General features: G+C 37.4%; 2 protein-coding genes across 2 annotated transcripts in view; one reads left to right on the plus strand and one right to left on the minus strand.

Annotated features, from left to right (window-relative positions):
- The window catches only part of LOC121727785, a 126,129-nt gene that overhangs the window by 13,981 nt on the left and 92,066 nt on the right, over window positions 1–20,082 (minus strand). The window contains exons 3-12 of the mRNA XM_042115778.1: window positions 19,526–19,742; window positions 18,988–19,106; window positions 12,533–12,676; window positions 7,933–8,080; window positions 7,492–7,620; window positions 5,008–5,199; window positions 4,407–4,735; window positions 3,387–3,589; window positions 1,093–1,245; window positions 341–597 (exon numbers count right to left, since the gene is read on the minus strand). Coding sequence (XP_041971712.1) covers window positions 341–597; window positions 1,093–1,245; window positions 3,387–3,589; window positions 4,407–4,735; window positions 5,008–5,199; window positions 7,492–7,620; window positions 7,933–8,080; window positions 12,533–12,676; window positions 18,988–19,106; window positions 19,526–19,742 — 1,891 coding nt within the window. The remainder of the gene's footprint in view (window positions 1–340; window positions 598–1,092; window positions 1,246–3,386; window positions 3,590–4,406; window positions 4,736–5,007; window positions 5,200–7,491; window positions 7,621–7,932; window positions 8,081–12,532; window positions 12,677–18,987; window positions 19,107–19,525; window positions 19,743–20,082) is intronic.
- Window positions 19,724–20,082, plus strand: part of LOC121727784 (lysozyme-like) — a 57,253-nt gene continuing 56,894 nt past the window's right edge. The window contains exon 1 of the mRNA XM_042115776.1: window positions 19,724–19,875. The gene's annotated coding sequence lies outside the window, so the exon portion shown is untranslated. The remainder of the gene's footprint in view (window positions 19,876–20,082) is intronic.

Genomic DNA, 20,082 nt, shown 5'->3' on the forward strand with positions numbered 1-20,082 from the left:
AAAGACATTTCGTTCTTTCAAAATTATCAGTGTCAATCAGTCCTGGTTCAAACTTTGGAAGTAGCCAGCATAACGTAACTCGATCTAGTGTTCTCCTCCGGCAGAGGTTCAGATCTGAAACACCTATGCGGCTGGAATTCGGTCGGTTTTTTCAACATTTTCCTCACGAACCAGACCAGGCCCACCACTATGATCATAAGCCCCAACGCGACGCCCACCAACGCCGTGTTCAGCGCCTTAAACCCAGATTTCATCTCTAACGAGCCAAGTGTCTCCAACAACTGGGGGACGACGCATATGGGTAGATTTTCATCAATCTTAAACTTTGAAATCGTCGCGCAAACTTCGTAGGGGCCCCGTATGAATCCTTCCATGGATATTTGCAAAGTTTCCTGACACGGAGTGTCCTTTTGGGCCACTAAGGACCCCCGGGACAGGACCGCGACGACGACGTAGCAGTTATGTGCGAACTTCTCGCCGGACAATCGCTGAGATCGGGGCAACGAGAATTGTGATTTCGATAGCGGTAGACCCATCACCGAGACGAGAACGGTGAGGAGGCCATCCGTGGTCACGTTGGACCGAACTTCCGATACCCTGTAACAGATAATGTTATTGTAATCTGATACCATGATGTCTTTGCCCTAAAATAAGTAATTGCTTCGTTTCATTTTATCGAAAACTCGACGATTGTCACGACGTGACGCTTCAGATTCAATATAAAGACAATGAATTCATAGATTTGATGATTGCGGTATTGTACAAGCCTGTTCCAAATTTGAAAAGCTCATTTAAAAATGCATCGCAATTGGCAACGCCTTGCGAGTTGCGATGTTATAATTTAACCTAAGAGATTTATTAACCAACTAGACAGCGCCCGCAACTCCATTGCCCCAAAATTCGTCTATCGCGCGGGAACCGTACAATTTTCCGGGATAAAAAGTATCCTTTGGCCTTTCCCGGGATACAAAGTATCTCCATACCAAATTTCAGCAAAATCTGTTTTTGCGTGAAGAAGTAACAGACAGACAAACCGACACACTTTAGCATTTATAATATTAGTAAGAAAATATGGATATAACTATGTAGTACCTTAAGTGTTCCCTACTGGGTATGCTGGGTAGGGTGGTGGCTCTGGTGGTGACGAACGCCGCTCGCTGTCGCACGAGCTGCGGTGCACCACAGTCCAGGACCAGCGCCATGGGTATATCGTCGTCATCCATCTCCTCTAGACCTATACAGAACCTGAACAAAAAATAAGTTTATATAACTAAATGCAGGCCCATGTTGGATGCGAGTAGCAAGAGATCGGCCATCTTGACGTTCATTGAGAGAGGGCTATGTCCATCGGTGGATGAATATAGACTGATTTGATTGATTGATTGATAACTAAATATTGTTGTAAGTAAAATCGAGGTAAAATGCATGAACAGAGCAGCGCTTAACTAGCGGGGGCGCTCGTTTCAGCTATCGTAGACCCTTAATATGTTTTGGATGACTTACAAGAATCATCCTCGTTTTCTTAGGAGAAAGAGAGAACAATTATTATGATTGCCTTTTTTCCGTTGGGGAGATGCATTTACGCTTCCCCGGCAGTCTGGGGAGGGCCACCAGGGTATGTGGGACCGGGCATACCAACTAAAACACCAACGGTGTTCCTGCTCTTCCGCTTTAGGCAGAGCCACGGGATACGCGGCATGCACAACCGCGACCCTGCCAGCGACTGCCATGAGGCTTCAGTGTATGGCTGTTAGGCCCACACTGACATTACGACGCGATGCGCGGAACATGATGGCTAACTAAGGCATATGAGATACATAATTTCTTTGTCGGAATATCACTTAGTTAAGGCCCAGTAGTCCCTAAAATTAGCAGGTCGATGTCTGTCAGTACGAATATCGACGTAAAGGACATTAAAATAACATTCATATCAGCGCGCCTTGTGCAGTGGCTGTTACGCGCTCGCCGCGTGCCTTGATGATAGAAAATAGGAGTAAAAACCTTTTGTTTTTAGTATTACACAAATCAAATATATCAAATCGTTTACGTTAGGTTACGACACATATACTACATTTTTAGTTTTTTCTAGAAAGTGTGTAATTTAGCCATTTATTATGAAAAACAGCGTTAAAACAGTCATCTCTGAGATTTTTTTCTATCGAGCAGAATTTTTCAAATTGTGTACCGATATACCTTTGCGTATAGGAAATTTTATCAATTTTAAAACAATACTTATTTTATACTTAAATAATGACATTTCCTTTACTAAAAACGTGTTTCAAAAAACCCATTTTACGTGGTTGCAACAACCACAGAGCCTTAATGAGTATCTCTATTTTTCTCCAATCATTTAGCATAAATATTTTCGGTGACAACAGTGCCTAAAACAACACGATTTTGATACAAAGATAGGCAAAGTTAGATAGGCTAGGCCTCCTACACAGTTTTTCCACTCAATCCGATTACATTTTTTATCAACAGTTTATTATGACGTCATATATTTTACCGTGTTTTTACGGTCGCGTGGTCGTTCACGGCGGAATAGAACCCATATAAATTCGTAATGTACATTGTCCGTCCGTCCGTCCCGAGCCCGTCCATCCCGGTGTTCGCTCGAGTGGAAAATTCCTCCCCCTTATTAGTTGTAAGAATTATATATTGCGTATTTTTCCATTACCCGTATGTCTCGTAACCGAATAATGTCGGAGTAGGTAATAAGATTGCCTTTATCGTTGATAAGTATATTTTTTGCAGCTATTACTATTTCTGTACCAGCTTATTATTATATCAAACTACGGTTCGGCACGAATGGGCCGGCTCGACCGGAGAAATACCACGTTCTCACAGAAAACCGGCGTGAAACAGCGCTTGCGCTGTATTTCGCCGAGTGAGGGAGTTTACCGGAGGCCCAATCCCCTACCCTATTTCCTTCCCTACCCTCCCATATTCCCTTCCCTACCCTCCCCTATTACCCTATTCCCTCTTAAAAGGCCGACAACGCACCTGCAGCTCTTCTGATGCCGCGAGTGTCCATGGGTGACGGAAGTTGCTTTCCATCAGGTGACCCTTTTGCTCGTTTGCCCCCTTATTTCATAAAAAAAGAGAATAGAATATGAAACAAAACATCGCTACGGCGTTTTTCATATGCCTCATATATTTTTTTCTTAACTTCGCTTTCGAAACTAACAAATACAATATTTGACTGAGTACCCAAAGACTAGATAACACAAGATTCTAACTGAACATTAACAATGTCGAAGTCACATAAATAGGACAGCTTTTGAGACATAACAATAATATAACAGACAGACATTGCCCGAAGGAGACTGTGCTGGCGTCTAAATCAAATTGAAACCCAATTACCTTACATCTTCAAAGAAACTTACGTATATTTCTCCGCCGGGTCAATTTTCAGGCCCCTAAGTATGACGTTGGCCGGCGGCGCCCTATGGCAGGCCACGTGCTTGGGTAGGCCTCCGCCCTTCGAGGCTGTGACGTCAGTGCAGCGATATCGTCTAGTAGAAACTGGGTCTAGCGCCCAGGATAGGTGCACCTCTTCATCATCATACCAGGCGTCTAATAGACGGACCTGTTGGGAAACAAAAGTGTAATTTATTATTGAAATTAATTCTTTTATTAAAAAGCTTTTCTAAAGGGTCACAAAATTTCATTTACAAACACCATATTTACGATCTAATCTCGTAAAAAATTCTTGATACTTAATAGTCGGAAAGAGCGTATAATATTTAGGACAATCCTAAGGCAAAGAAAATTTTTATACCTATCTAAAGCTTCAAACGTACAAATTGAACCTTTAAAAAATCCTTCAGTAAAGTAACTATCGGATTGAACTCAATACCTTGCGATTGAAGTTTGTCCGTCTTCAAAAATAAACTATTCAAAAATTTCATATTGATTTAATGAAATATTTCCAACAAAAGACTTGGACATAACTTTAATAAAACTGACTCCAATCCATTCTTAAAAGGAAATTCCTGGAAGGATGCAAAGTGGCCTTTCAGTGGTTACGATACTCTACATAATATTAAAATATGCTCTCAAATATTTTCCTACAAAATTTAAAACACCAACGAAGAAATTTTTCAATTTCACGTTCCTGAGCGGAAAAACATTAAGTTATTTAACGGTTCAATTTTACAATATACAAACAATTTGAGGTATTTAACTTGCATGGAGTAATTATGATTATGAAACTTAAGCAAATGCTTAAGCTTATATCACATATCTACATCTAGTACCTATAACTTAGATAACGTAAGCACAATATTATGCGGCAAAATTGGGAAGTATGCCATACGTCCCAATTTTGCCATGTCATTATGTCCCATGATTTGTCCACTTTTTTCATATTTACCATTATATTAGTTTCAGGTTCAAATATGTACCTTTGACTTAGACAGCGGCAGATCCTCCTCAGTCGGCATATCCAACTCCTCGTCGTACAAGTCGTCGTCCATCCCGTACTCCTTATCTCTCGTCTCCAGCGCGTTCTCTATGACCTTGTCGTAATTATAATTTACGTCGTCCATTAGTTTCGTCTCGACATGTTCGTCGTCGCACAATTTATTCTTCGATATCCGGGAGAGCAGAGCGCCCTCCAAATGAGGTGGCGTCGCGCAGACCGCCACTGATTTATCACTTTGGGAGAGGTTTTTTGCGTCCCGCAACCACCTCGCAAAGCCGGCCATTAGACAATCGCAATTAAGTGGATTATCTGCAAAAGGATACACTCAATAGCAACAGCTGTTCCGAATAGCACCGTCTTAATTATACGAGTACAGTTTTATTTGAGATGAAAATTAGAGCGTTAATTGTTTTCGTTCATGCTCTGTTCTATAATAATTAATTCGTTTCATTTATATTAAATTAATACTGTATACGTTAAAAACAATATTACGATTCCGATTACACATATACATTATGCATGTATTGAAACTGTTCGTTTTTAAGGACTGACAGATCTGCCTTAATAAGCAAAAAGATTACCTTCAATAGTGAATCTCAACAAATCCTTATGCAGTGTGAGGGCTCCGTCTTCTATCATCGATATGTCGTTGTCATGTAGCAGCAGCTCTGTCAATCGGTGTAGGGACCTTAGCGGCTCAGCGGAGAGAGAACGGAGGAAGTTGTGTGATAAGTCCAGGTGTGTGAGGTTCACGAGTTGGGCCAGAGAGGCACCTGTATGGAAAAAAGTGAACATGAAAAGACGAACTAGGATGAAAAGAACATAATATCTAAATTCTAAATGCATAATATATTGAATATTGAACTTCGCTTCGTCAAAGTGCAGACTATAGACAAATCTTATATCTTTAAACGAGCAATTCTTATATATATAATATATATATATATATATATATATATATATATATATATATATATATATATATATATATATATATATATATATAATTAGAATCTCGGAATCGGCTCCAACGATTTTCATGAAATCTAGTATATAGGGGGTTTCGGGGGCGATAAATCGATCTAGCTAGGAATCATTTCTAAAAAATGTCATTTTCATCGGATACCGAGCAAATATCTCGGTCAAACATCTAGTAACTAATTAATCTATGTCTATAAAATATTAGCATTTAGGAAGCATTTTCAACGCCAGAATCAATTCATTAAAAAAATGCTGCTATTAATTCATGAAGCCCTAAGCGGCCGCGGCCCGCCGCGATAACAATAGATAAGCTATTGTGTCTCGTTATTCCACGATCGGTTAAATACCAAAATGTAGAGATAAAACATTGATCTCGCTTCCCTTCGTTAGAGCGCTTATGACAGACTAATCATTAATCTATGTCTAAATGCTGAAAACGAATGAAATCACTATAATATAATAATAGTTTCAAAAAAACTATAAAGATACGTTTATTTTTCCAAAAAATTTAACAAATTATTGCAATGTCATTGGCTTTTATTATGAAAAATATGCAAATTTCGAATTAATTAGACTTCAGGAGATAGGTGAAAATCGTGCTCAAAGGTTCCGTCACATATTTGATGTTACATACAGCCCAAGCTTATAAAAGCGTGTTACGAACAGTAAAATCAACCAGATCAAAAGATAAATCATTAATTTAGAAAAGATACAAAACTGTAGTAAAGTATTAACCCAATTCATACAGGGATTTAAAATAACATCAGGCGTTGCTGACGATGTACAGGAAATGAGCCGCTTAAAAAGGCTCCATATAAACGGATTTGAAGCTAACGCCACCGCATGCATCCGATTAGCTAATGACACGTAACTCAAACGTAAAACATCGGACCCGTTCGAAGTGAGAAATTAGATCGGATTTTGATTAGATCCGGGAACAGTAATGTCTATTGTGAGCCGTGCTCTTTGTCGTGCTGACGTTTCAATTTCCGCTACAAAAAAGGTGAGGAAGGAGGGAAATAAAGGAGCGCCGTAAACGCTTTTCATTCACGATTTATTAATTTGTGCCAATTTGTTTGCTTTGTTTATGGTCGCTTTAGCGAATTGTCGCTAATTGTGCGACTTCGGGAGAAATAGTCGAGTTCGATTGATCCCGTGGGATCACGTGGGAACGTGAGGGAAGAATAATTACTCTTTAGTGTTCCACGTGTAGGTCGATTAAATGGCAACTTATTGTGCCGGCCGGAAATCGTCCGTTTTCTGTATATTTTCTTTATCATTGAAACCATATTGATGAAGATAATTCATAGCCATATGCATACTAACATGCGAAACTGTATATTCTGTTTAGCTGCTTCATGTATAAACTACTGCACAGACTTAAATGAAATTTGGTATATTCTGAGTCATAATAAAAGAATGTGGATAGCTTTTATCCCAGAAAATGTACAGTGCAAATTAAAAACATACCAAATTGACGATGATAACGGTCAGCAAAAACGGATTACGTTCGAAATACGCCCAAAGGCTTACGTAGAACTTATCCATGGACAAGTCACAGATACGTTTATGTATGCAAATCCGTCGTGTAAACAAAATGCGGAGCAGGAAATGCATTAGTCGTCGGATCGCCGATAAATAAACATTTTGTGAGCGATTGGGGTCGCTAAACACATTTGCCGTCTCGTCCTTATCCGACTAAATAAATACTTTGTATATTTCACTTTAAGGCTCTGACACACTGAAATTTTAATGCGGATACGTCGTTTGGTGCGACACCATTGCGCATTATAATGCCTACAATAATTTACTGACACTTCCTTCAATTTGTATAGATGGTTACATTATTTCTACTACTATTTACCTGTTGTTACCAGGCATTCCATATTAATAGTATTGGAAATATTAAAACAGAAATATGAATTCCATGTTCATATACATGTCTTTACAATTTTTCCGTTTTATATCAATACTCTCACTCACGTAGCTCTCACAAAAACAGTTTATTGCTAGCAATATGTATATCCTTTATTAAAAAATGGCGACGCGATTGTTTCATTGTTTTAACAAATTGATTTACTTACCCGATACGGCTACAATTTCATTATGGGACAGGTCCAAGTGAGACAGATTGGCGAGGTGTTTGAACGCGAAGTCCTCGAGAACGTCGATTTGATTGTTGTGGAGATTCAAATGAGTTAGATTCGTTAGACCTGGAAAAAAATGTTTAGATTCATGTATAACATTTTTAAATTCTGTTCTTCAGCTGTGAACTAAAACTAACAACTTTTGTTACAGACATAATAATATAAAATATATTGCCAGTATCAATAGCAAAATGATTTTAGGCTCCATATTATATGCGTCCGAGCGGCCCGGCCGCTACCCCACGAGATCAACACGAGATCAATAGGTTCAATTATACGTAACGATTGGAAAAACGGCTTGGAAAAAATATCTACTGTCTTACAAAAAAATTACAAAGCTTTTGTTTTGATTTTTTTTTCAAGACGTAGACAATGTACCTGCTAGTGCACCCCGGCGTATGCTGGCGAATGTGTTGTCGGCGAGATGGAGCGTCTCCAGGTAGCTGAGGCTGGGCACGGTGGAGGGCCCCACTGGACCCTCCAGGGCGTTGCTCGACACATCCAGCTCACGTAGGAAGTGGGCTTCCTGGGGAAAAATCAATAACTTGAAGTTTGAAGGGTACGAGTATTAATCTGGGCCTGTGTAGGCATTATCGCGAATATTTGCGCTGTAGCGACTCGCGACTATAGTATGATCAAATAATTCGTCCTATCCCTTTCGTTATTCGTTTCTTCGTTCGTCGTATTCGTTTGTCTTCAAGAAGTAATTAAAGGCCAAACGCCATGCCAAGAATTTCTCGAAACAATAACTTTCACAGACCCCTGTCTATCCGTCTGTCTGTCTCCAGGCTGTAACTCAAGAACGGTAATAGCTAGAGAGTTAAAATTTTCACAGACTATGTACTTCTGTTGCTGCTATAACAACAAATACTAAAAATAAAATAAAAATTTAAGGGGGGCCCCATACAACAAACGTGATTTTTTGGCCTTTTTTGCTCGTAATCAATAGCTAGGCACTTGAAATTTTTACAAAGTCCTAAGTTATATGTCTACTTAAATAATTAATAATAATATTTAAATAAAATAAAACTTTAAGGGGTCCTGCCATACAAAATCACAATTTTTGGCATATTTTTCCTCTATTACGGTACGAAACCCTTCGTGCGCGAGCACAGAATATATATTAGTAGTACGAAGCGCGAGTCCAACTCGCACTTGGGTGATTATTTTTCGATGTTGTCAGTGTTCTGGCTTTGCTACTTATTGATTTCCCCACTTGCTCCACAATCTTCCTAGCCATTTTATTCTTCATTATGATCCTACTAACTAAGCTATATAAGTAGCTTAGGCTAGTTTTGTTTGATTATATTATGCTCGTATTATTTAGTAGCGTTTGTAAGACATTTTATTTAAGCAAAAGCCAATTGGATAGTGGAAGATTAAAGGAAAGCTATGACAGGATAACGCATAAAAAGTATATACGGCCTTGGCACAAATCAAGACTCAAAAATACGTTTTCGGAATGTTTTACTGCCTTCATTTCCGGTACGTCTGGAGATGTCACTCTCTGGAGGTTCATCATTATTGTATTTTTTTTTCTTATTTTGAAAATTTGAAAAACGAACATCGATACAACAACTTTTAAGTGACAGCTATTTCACACTAGCGTCACAAATCACAATAGACATAATATTACTCAGTATTATGTAATAAGTCATAACTACCTAGCGCCATGACAAAGTTTTCCGAACTACGAAAGACCGTACTACAGAAGAATAAGTAAGTCAAAAAATAGTTCCACGAAATGAAACAAAGTTTACTTTCAGTTGAGTCCGGTCGGTCATACAATTTTCATGCCTTAAGGCTACGCCTTGATAATTTGGCTGTAGCGATATCGATTTTTCTCAGCAATGACTAAAGCTAAGAAATTAAAGTTCATTGTCAGTATTCATCATGTCTTTGTCTTTGAATTATCCATAGCATAACACGATTGGTCAACTTTTATAACACAGAATAATCAATCAAAAAAACCTCTGTAAAAAAGGGATTCCAATTTTGCTAACAGAGGAGAGTGATTTAAGCTTCCAAAATTTGTACATAAATTGGTTCAAGCGTACACTTTAATTTGCCCATAGCATAAATGAAATGTATTTATGGTTTTTAAATTACGCGACAAAAACCATTTTGTCGCTTACGCCCTTTCCGTTTTTTGCTGTTCTATTGCTTGTTTTCCGGCCGGCCCGGCCTCTCATAGAAAACAAGCAATCAACACAGTTTTTTACTTTAACGCGGCGTCACCGGCGAGTAGTCAAAACGAGAGTTATCGTTCTATAGCAAAATATGTATTTCGATGCTTGTAGGTCTATAATCTGTCATCGTTTCTCATAAAAATTATGATTCACGTTGAAAACTCACAGTCAGAATCGGTAACTATTCACTTTGTTACAACTCGTTTTACACTCCACGGACTTGTTACGTCGTTCTCAAACTTACCGCCTCTCCGCGATAATAGGGTACTTATAAGAATGTAGTTATGCCAATTTTTAATGCAAAACTGTATTTATATATTTTAGGAAAAAGGACAAAGAAGAATTAACGGTTCGTGAAGGTATTGGATTGATTGTATCGATATAAACTTTATAGAGTAGAGAATTCATTATTTTCAGTATATGGGTTTACTAGCTGTTGCCCGCGAATTCATCCGCGTTAACATAGTATAATAACAAAGATGGATAGTTTTCTCCTTTTTGTTTTTGTGTTTCCTTATACAAAGGGTAAAAAGTTAAAAACGGACCCTATTAAAGCAAACGTCAAACGCAAACGTCAATAAACTTTCATGTTTCTAACTCAAGAAATAACGGAGTTTCATTCAAACTTTCAACCCCAATTTCACCCCCTTGGGGGTAGAATTTTCAAAAACGCTTAAACACGTATCCAATCATTTTTAATCACTAACCCAAACATAAAATTTCCATGTTTCTTACTCAAGAAATAACGGAGTTTCATTCAAAGTTTCAACCCCAATTTCACCCCCTTAGGGGTAAAATTTCCAAAAACGCGTAAATACGTATCCATTCATTTTTAATCAGTAACCCAAAAATCAAGTTTCATGTTTCTTACTCAAGAAATGACGGACTTTCATTAAAACTATCAACCCTTATTTCACCCCCTTCGGGGTAAAATTTTCAAAATTCCTTCCTTAGTGGGTGTCTACTTAATAAAACAACCCTACTCACCAAATTTCGTGGCTGTAACTTTTACAGTTTTTGCTCAGCGATGATGAATCAGTCAGTCAGTCAGTCAGGACATGTAATTTTATAAGTATAGAAGATTGCAAATTAGTCGCTTAAGTAGAAGTTTTTTCTTCAAGACCTGCCAACCTTAGCAATATAGTGTGTTTTGTTACGAAAAACTATTATAAATACACCATTAAGTAGATGAGTCTTACAAGCTTTTTTCAATCAAGGTAAATTAATTTTCAGTCTATGAAAAAATCGACGGCACGGAACTTAAGCTCATAATGGGTGTGAAGGTACACTTGGTAGTTTAGCTCTTTAGGTCACTCTCATTATATTGCTGGACAATGTTTTTAGTTTTTTACCGCTGTTATAAGTTACTTTTAGATGCTTATAGCATCTTTGTAGAATTTTAGGATGAGTATCAAGAAAACAATGGTTAAAAATATACAGGGTGTGACAAAACAAGGTGAGAATTATACTTTAGTGTGTATGCACTATGCAGTATACTTTAGTGTGTGTATGACATGTCCCTTCACCCTTGTATAGAGTGTTCTTTAAGCTCTTTCAGGACTGCTACTTTCACCTTCACAGTGAAAGTAGCAGTCCTGAAAGAGCTTTTTTTGTGATTTGTATGGCAGCGTGCCGTTATAAATTTGCTCATTCTACAGTTAAAAAAAAGTTACTGAAAGTTTCAACTCTGCTACTTTGACACTGAACCCTATACAAGGGACACACAATAAACACCCTAAAGCAGGGGTTCCCAAACTGTGCGCCGTGGAAAGGCAAGAGGGCGCCGTGAGTCGATCCTCCATCACTATCCGAAACCACAAATATTATACAATTATGATATTAATTATGTAAAGCAGGTAGATGATTAAATATTTCTTTATTACTTTAAACTGCTTAACTTAACTATAATCATTATAGGTATTTATTTATGTAATATATTTTTCTTACAGCTAGGTAGAGTAGGGTGCCGTGACAAAATATTTTACGTGTAACTGCGCCGCAGGCTGAAAAAGATTGGGAACCCCTGCCCTAAAGTATTATCACTTTGTTTTGTTTCATCCTGTACAACGAATTATGTTGACAATTTGCATATTGCATATTTTTTAACTTTCACTTCTAAATCTTAACCCTCGTACACATTTATTTCCACCAGACTCAACTGATACAGTGCAAAGCGTCCTTGTTTAGAATTTCACATCTCGAAATTGAATTTTAAGGCATTCGAGATGGGAACAGAATAATCTTTCAAGATGTAGACAGGTTTACACCTGGCTCCTTGTGTCTGACTCCAGCTCATTCGTAATGCAGCGAACTGTTCTAATGCTGGAAATGCTGTTTTGATCACATCTAAACTTATTTGGTCTGAAATCTTTGAATTATCGGATTTTCGAAATAAACTAGATTTTATTTGGATACTATCTACCTCTAGTTTATTTCGAATATCCTTTAATTTAAAATGAATAATTTTGATGATACCAAGATTAAATAATATATCCCAAGTAATATATCCCAAGTAAATATGAAGTAGACAGTTAGATATAAAATATACAATCTTAAGCAATTCACACAAGGCTCTGGAGCCTTAACACTAAATAATACTTGTAAGCCCATAAACTTCTAAACTTTGCGATTTGCCGTAAAAAATATACGCATGTAACGTTTTTGTCCACAAAAAAGAATTTATTTACTCGTAAAGCGTATACAGCTACACAACTCTGCTAAAACCCAGTACAGTGAGAGGTTTATTTATTCTGTGGAATATATTTCCTGTTTTTGGGAGCATTCTGTACCTTTAAAGCTGTCAGTGCTGGTACTTTCAGCAAATTGCCCCTGAGCCTCAGCACGGTTAATTTGGCGAGTGGTTTCAGCGCGTCCGGAGATATGGTCGTCAGCTGGTTGTCACTTATGTCCAGATAGGCTACGTTTTGGATGCCCTGAAACAAACTTGAGATTACTAGAGCACTAGGTGCGGCAGCGACCTTAATTTTAAGGCTGGTTTTATCGTTAAGCATTTCGGCAGCGCCGTTGGAGCGCCGCGCGTTCGAAGATGTATGGGGGTAGTAGTTGAGTTTCAAAGTCGCGCGCTTGAGTAGCGCCGCTCGTCCGTTCGTTACATCTTCGAACGCGCACGCTCCTACGGCGCTGCCGAAACGCTTAGGGTCAATTTATACTAGCGCAGAGTCGAAGCGCATCGAAGCGAATTATTACAACGCAACATATCAAATTCAACCTTAACTCCATTGAGAATTTGAAAAGGCGCGCGCATCCGCGCGAATTCGCGTCGATGCGCCCGACCAACGCTGATACATACATTACTTCTGCGAGGCCATCGCAGAAGTAATGTATGTGTTACGCTCTGGAGTTAAGGTTGAATTTTCTGTGTTCAGTTTTTTGGGAATTCTATTATAAATTGACCCTTAACGATAAAACCACCTAAATTGCCACCGCAATTTGAAAATTTTACATTAGCCTTATACATTATCTGTCAAACTCTTCATTTAATTGAAGGTTAATCACAATTACATGACTCTGAGTGTGGCAGTCAGAGTTATTTAATGGAAATTAAACTTTTATTTAATGAAGAGTTTGGCATACTATTATCATGTTAGGGGGCTTATGTGGATATCATCATTTAATTACAGTCAAGTAATTAATTTTCGTCTCTGAGTGTGGCAGAAAGACATTAGGAGAACATGTTTTATTTGTTTGTTACGGTGCTCCCACACAGCCGTTATATAACGTTTAAAACATTGTGTAACATGATAACATTTTATAACAGCGTGTAACATATGCTTCAACATGTCAAGAAATAAACGTGTGTTTTGACTTTTGTTATAATTTGTTAAAAAAGTCGTACAAAATGTTATCTAACGTCATATAACTGCTGTCTGGGAGCACCTTTAGTAGGAACACACGCTGAAGTTAGCCACTGAAATTCGGCATGGATATTTGAATTGGTGACGAGACAGAACGTAAAATAACTAAAACATCTCATAAAACATGTAGCGTTATTTTGGCAGCGTAATAAAGTCAGTGAGTCAATGTTATTGTGTAACATAAGTTTAAGTAACTCTAAATTTAGCGTTAAACTGAACGAGCGTGTAGCGGGCATTATTCATATTATTTAAGCTATGTCGATAATACGAATCAACAATATAACTTGGTACAGTTCCCAGTATTATTGCGGCTTCTTAGTGTAAATAATATCAAGACATTCGGACAGGCCGAGTATATCAAAGCAGGTTTGACTACAAAGGGTATTGCTGTCTGTCACTATAACAGAGAAGACAGATTCAGCTAAAGCTTACACCTTTATCCAACATTTCTTCTATCTATCCAGATTTTGGGTTTAACAGAAAATAATATCTATTATGTTTACTTCCGATAAAGTGACTTCTAGAAATGACACAATGAATATAAGAAGCCAGATGACGCCCGTAACTCCATTGCCCCAAAATTCTTTTATCAAGCGGGAACCGTAGATTTTCCCAGGGTAAAAAGTCCTTTCTCGGGACACAAAGAATTTTAATACCCAGCAAAAATGGTTCAGCGATTTTGGTGTGAAGAGGAAGAGGACAGACAGACACACTTTTACTGTCTAATAAATTAGACTTAACCTTCTTTTTTGACTAACTATTAATTCGAGTATTGTTTTTTTATGTTTTTTCATAGTCGCTTAAAGGCTATCTAGGTGTCACGAGTCGATAGAAATATAAACGTTACCAACCTTTCAAAACCTGAAACACGGTAACAGAACCTTACATTCGCAAAAACAATTCTCCGAGCATCGGATTACTATGCTATGGAAATGTAACTGAGGTAAAAAAATGTATCCACGAACTGCAGCACACTAAGGTGGTTGTCACACTAGGGTCGGTGATACAATAATTTTCGTTGCCCTAGCTGCGTGTTTATGACGGTAGCTGAAGAATAAATATTATATGAGGGGTTCAACGTACTTTTAATTTTTTATAAGAACCATTTATTATTAATATTTTAATAGCAACATCACCATTTATTAATACTAGAGATCGCCCAATGGTCGAAATTCGACCTTAGTTTCAACGACATTAGGACTACTACCTATATTTTGTTAAAAATATTGATTTTTTTTTCAACTCTTGTCTCTGGGACTTAGTTGATCTCAGACTGGCCGTGTAAGCATTGTCTAATAGTATCTTAGATTAAATAAAAAATAACTATAATCCGTTTTCCATTTTTCAACTTGTCGTCAACATACTTAACCATAAATAAAAGAGTATAATTCGTATGTATAGACTTGGCACTCAAAAATCTGTCATTTCTCATGTGTGTGTGTAATGTTTTATTTGTTAAAAAAATGTATGATAAAAGCATCATTTCAAAATAATATTAGTTCGATGCACTCCTTCACTGTATAAACTATAACTGTGCAATTTCATGCACCTACGTTTCCCCATTTTTCGTAAAAAGGGTTGTAACCCTTTTTACGAAAAATGGGGAAACGTAGCTTTTCATTCGCGTATTAATATTATGATGATAGAAAACATAGTGTTACGTGCTAGGCTTCGAGGATTTGAAGAGAAAGACCTGGTGACTCTCTTGAAGACTTTATTCACTTAGTCTATGTCACACAAGCACACACTAGGTCACAACACTTAGCACTAAGTCCAAACACTAATCACTAGGTCCAATCACTAAGCACTATCACTGTCCTAGGTCGTAGCCAAGTCGCAGGTTTCACTGGTTCACTCACTATTGATCACTTGTTGTCACTGTGAAATCGCCTTGATGATCGCTCAGATCGAACTGAATTGCCGGGCCTGCCTGCGGCTTTTTATATGGCGAGACGAATTCCAGAAAGTTCCCGATTCACATAAACAAGTAAACAACCGTGGGAACTTTCTAGGAGGCTCGAGCATGTACCACAATAAAAGTAAACACGTAAACAAAATAAACCGGTAAACACGTAAACAAAATGTTGGACTTTTCTAGAAGGTTCGAGTATGTACTTGCGCACCTCATGCCATCTAGTATTGAGTAGGGGATTTATGTTGCTTGTGCTCCCTCGGTAAGTTTCGCTGGTTTGTCACTAGATGGCACCACGTGTCCGTATACCATGTACCGTAACAATAGTAAACTCTTTTTAGTAAAATTAAAACAAAAAAACAACGTGTAAACTTAGATATAAAATAAAAATAAAACATTTTAAAGCACACAAAAAGTATGCTATGTAAAGAAATAATTCGATCTATTCTTGTATACTGTGGTATTTCGAAGCATTCTCGCTACAAAGCGCCGCAACTGGCATTTCGCATTCAATTTCTCAACTTTCTCAATATTTTAGCGGATTTAAATAAACAAAAGGGAAGGTAAATTGGAAATGCGGCTTGTGTGACTAGAATAATTTGATTTTTTAAAGTCAATTACTTTGTATCTCTTTGCAAAAGCTATTTTCACTTGTTTAAATACCTGTTTACTATCTATACTGATATTAATGGTGAAGTTTGTAAGTATGGTTCTTTGTAGGGAGTAAACTCTATTGAAACGATTTATTCTCATAATTCATGTAGCAACAGAAAGCTATGTCATCTGTAAGAGATATAACAAAATTGTGATAAAAGTGAATCACAAAATTGGAATAGGCCGAATTTCACACGGGTGAAGCCGCGGGCAAAAGTAGGTTGTCTACATAATTGTTTTAAACAATGATTGACATAGTTCCGCACAAGTGATTTGTTGAACATCACTTGTACCGTGTACGTAATATTATATCAAAATGGTTTACTGTAATTGGTCAGTTTGAACACAGCTTATACGTTATTGGACAATTTTGGTAGAACACGGTGCGAAAGTTTATGAACAATGAGCAGTTTCAATATTGATATCTAATCTATATGCCTATTGCCTGCAGTGTACACGTTTACATTTGCAGTAAACAAGCCAACGTTTTTTTAACCCCCGACAAAAAAGAGGGGTGTTATAAGTTTGACGTGTCTGTCTGTCTGTCTGTCTGTCTGTTTGTCTGTGTGTGTATCTGTCCGTGGCATCGTAGCATCCAAACGGGTGGACCGATTTTGATCTAATTTTTTTTGTTTGAAAGCTGACATGATCAAGAGTGTTCTTAGCTATAATTCATCATTATCAGCCTGCTCAGTCCTGGACAATCAGGGTTTATTTGGTTCATGAAAGGCCGTTAGCAACTTGTAGTCGTTTGATGGGTTTTATATTTCATTCTAGTTCGAGATATTTGTGAATATACAATATACGTATACACATAATAATAGAAAGTTGACCTGGTGCTGCAGCATCACCTGGTAATCAATAGGATATCCAACTCCTTACCAACTAAGAGCAGAGGTTTCGTGTTTGGGCTCATTTTAATTGTGACAACCAGTAAGAAGTAGATAAAGTATAAACAATAAATATTTACATGCTGCTGCTGCAGCATCACCTGGATTCTATAGGAACCGAGCTTCGTATGAACCCAAAGTGGAGGTTTCATGTTTGGGCTCATTTTAACGGCGTCATCGAAAAGGACATTGATAGATGGTAATCATGAGAATATGATACTGTTGATAGGAATTATTTTGCACTATAACCAACACAAGATTAAAAAATATGAAATAAAACTAAATTAAGAAATTTAAAAAAACCCCCGCCAAAACAACTTTAAAAAGTAATGAAATAATATTTACTGCCTTTAAGTTCAAATAATTCCTAACTTGTGTAAAGTAATATTTTAGTCCATAATTGTTGTCAAGGTGTGTCGGGGGACCGCTAATGTAGATGTTTAATTTCACTTAACAAGTTTAAGGATCAATTAACAGCGATCTGAATCGAGATAGGTAATCAGCGACTTGGCGGTTGTAGGTTGTAGTTTACTTGGCGGTCCCCCGACACACCGTGACAACAATTATGGACTAAAATATTACTTTACACAAGTTAGGAATTATTTGAACTTAAAGGCAGTAAATATTATTTCATTACTTTTTAAAGTTGTTTTGGCGGGGTTTTTTTTAAATTTCTTAATTTTATTTTATTATTGCTATGATATATTATAGGTAATATATAAAAAGTTGTTATTGCTAAGATATTATATTAATAGATATAGGCTGATACCTTAACAGTCTTTATCTATTATTTTCAAAGAACGCACTGTTTTCTCATCATAATCAATTAGTTACTAAAATAATAATTTACTACATAGTTTACCTTAAGAGGAAAAGCTAACACTGTTTTTTCCTCGTATTCCCCTGTTTTCTCCCCGACAATGCGTCCAGAAAAATGATTTTTATACAATATTGGGATCTGTTAAACCTATGCCTCTACGTTCAATTTTTTTTAACTAATAAATAAAAAATATGACCCTGTGATTAATTATGGGCTTACAGATTGTTTTGTAGACTAAATTATAATAAAACTCGGTGGAGAAAATAATCACGTTGCACTTTTATTATCTAATAAGCGGAAGAGAACAAACATTTGACATTTGACAAAGACAAAGGATCTTGTACCACAGATAATTTCTTATTTTTATATTTATTGAAGTCTACACTTCACAGACCCTTCAAAAATCGCAAAAAATGAATGCCCCGTACCCCGCCAATTCACCATAAAACAAATTTGATAAAATAAAAACGTACAGGCATAGACTCACTCTTCCTAAAGATATTTAATAAAAAAATAGATAGGGTCTATTTTGAAGGAGGATTCAGAGGACTACGTTACCTCGATTTACTGTATCTGTCTCTATCACAATACACGTGCCGGCGCAGGGTGAAGCGTCATGGCAACAGTTTCTTCATTTAAATTCTTCTGCACCCGCGTTCCCTATTAACACTCATAATAATCTACTAAATAACGCCTGCAACTCCGTTCGTTAAATTCGTAAATCGCACGGAAACATTTTCCGCAACAAAAAATATCATATTACAATATCCTTTTCTAGGGTGTCCGAGTCTAAATTTCATCGAAATCCGTTCAGCGGTTTAAGCGTGAACTAACAGACAGACACACTTTCGCATTTATAATATTAGTATGGGTTTTCAATTTTCATTACGGTAATAATTTGGAAACTTACATTCCTTTAAAAATAAATACACTTGGAAAAAATTAACTAAATAATATTTTATTGTCTTTTATGAATTCAGCAAAGAATATAAAGGCCTTCTTTTAATTATATTGTACCGAAATGCGATTTCGCCGAAATACCTTTCCCGACGAATTTCCACTATAATGATTTTTTGATGAACAATGAAATTACCTTGAATGAATTGGAATCCAGGATATGTATTTTATTATTCGAAAGGTCCAGGCGATCTAAATAATTGAGTTGGACGAGGGCCTCCGTGGGTACCGTCGGCAGCTGATTGTTTGGCAAACCTGTGGACATCAAATATTGAACTCAATCTAACATCACTTGCACAGTTGAAGCGACATAAAAACACTTTTGTGTTCTTTATTTTAAAATTTAAAAACTTTGTCAGTGAAAGGAACGAAAGTATTTGTTGCACTCTAGCAAATTTTTAGTGCTACAAGTTTTTATGGGGGTAGAAGGCTTATAATTTTAAGAGACGTAAAGTTTTAGCGTCTTCTAATATCATTTTATGAGATCAATAAGTGTTTATTGCACCTTTTTTACATTGAAATTAATACCTCGCTTGGGAATCGTACATTTTTAAGATTTTAAGACCATTAGATGGCTTAATCCGAGTCTCGAAATATCTACAGAGAAACAGAAAAACAGATACAAACAATTACACTGTGATATTACTATGATGAATGTTATAGTAAATACATACCTAAAGCTAACAGAGTGGACGATATGCTACTGAAGGCGCCCTGCTGGACCCTCTTTATGTCTCCTGACGATATAACCAGCCCGTGTAGGCCCACGCCAGCTAGCTCCGCCACTGAGACTGAAGATAGTGACGTCACACCTCGCAGCGCGCAGTCCAGGAGCGACACTGTGCTGTTCTTGTTCTTAGCCTTCTGTTCTCGAAGATGGCGGCCGATGATCTGTAACACATCAAAAACTGTATAAGGCGTAACTAAGCTGCACCGATGCCACCGTCATGGAAAAATATTGTTTGTATGAGATTGTGCTAAGCTGCACTACACAACAACAGAACTACAGCACACTGGTACCATGGTAAGTGAATTGTCACGGTGCTCCGCTGCAGTACTGCAGTCATACCTTTTTTTTTAACATGGGGAAATGCTTTACGCATCCCCGGCAAATTGGGGATATCGGCCGGGGTATGTGGGACTCCTGTCTACCCACTAAAACCCCGCGGTGCTTCACTCATCGCTTAAGGCAGAGTTGCGAGTACGATAGAACCTACCGCAAGTCTACCAG

This window comes from Aricia agestis, chromosome 6 (assembly GCF_905147365.1).
Source record: "Aricia agestis chromosome 6, ilAriAges1.1, whole genome shotgun sequence".
Classification (NCBI taxonomy): Eukaryota; Metazoa; Arthropoda; class Insecta; order Lepidoptera; family Lycaenidae; genus Aricia; species Aricia agestis.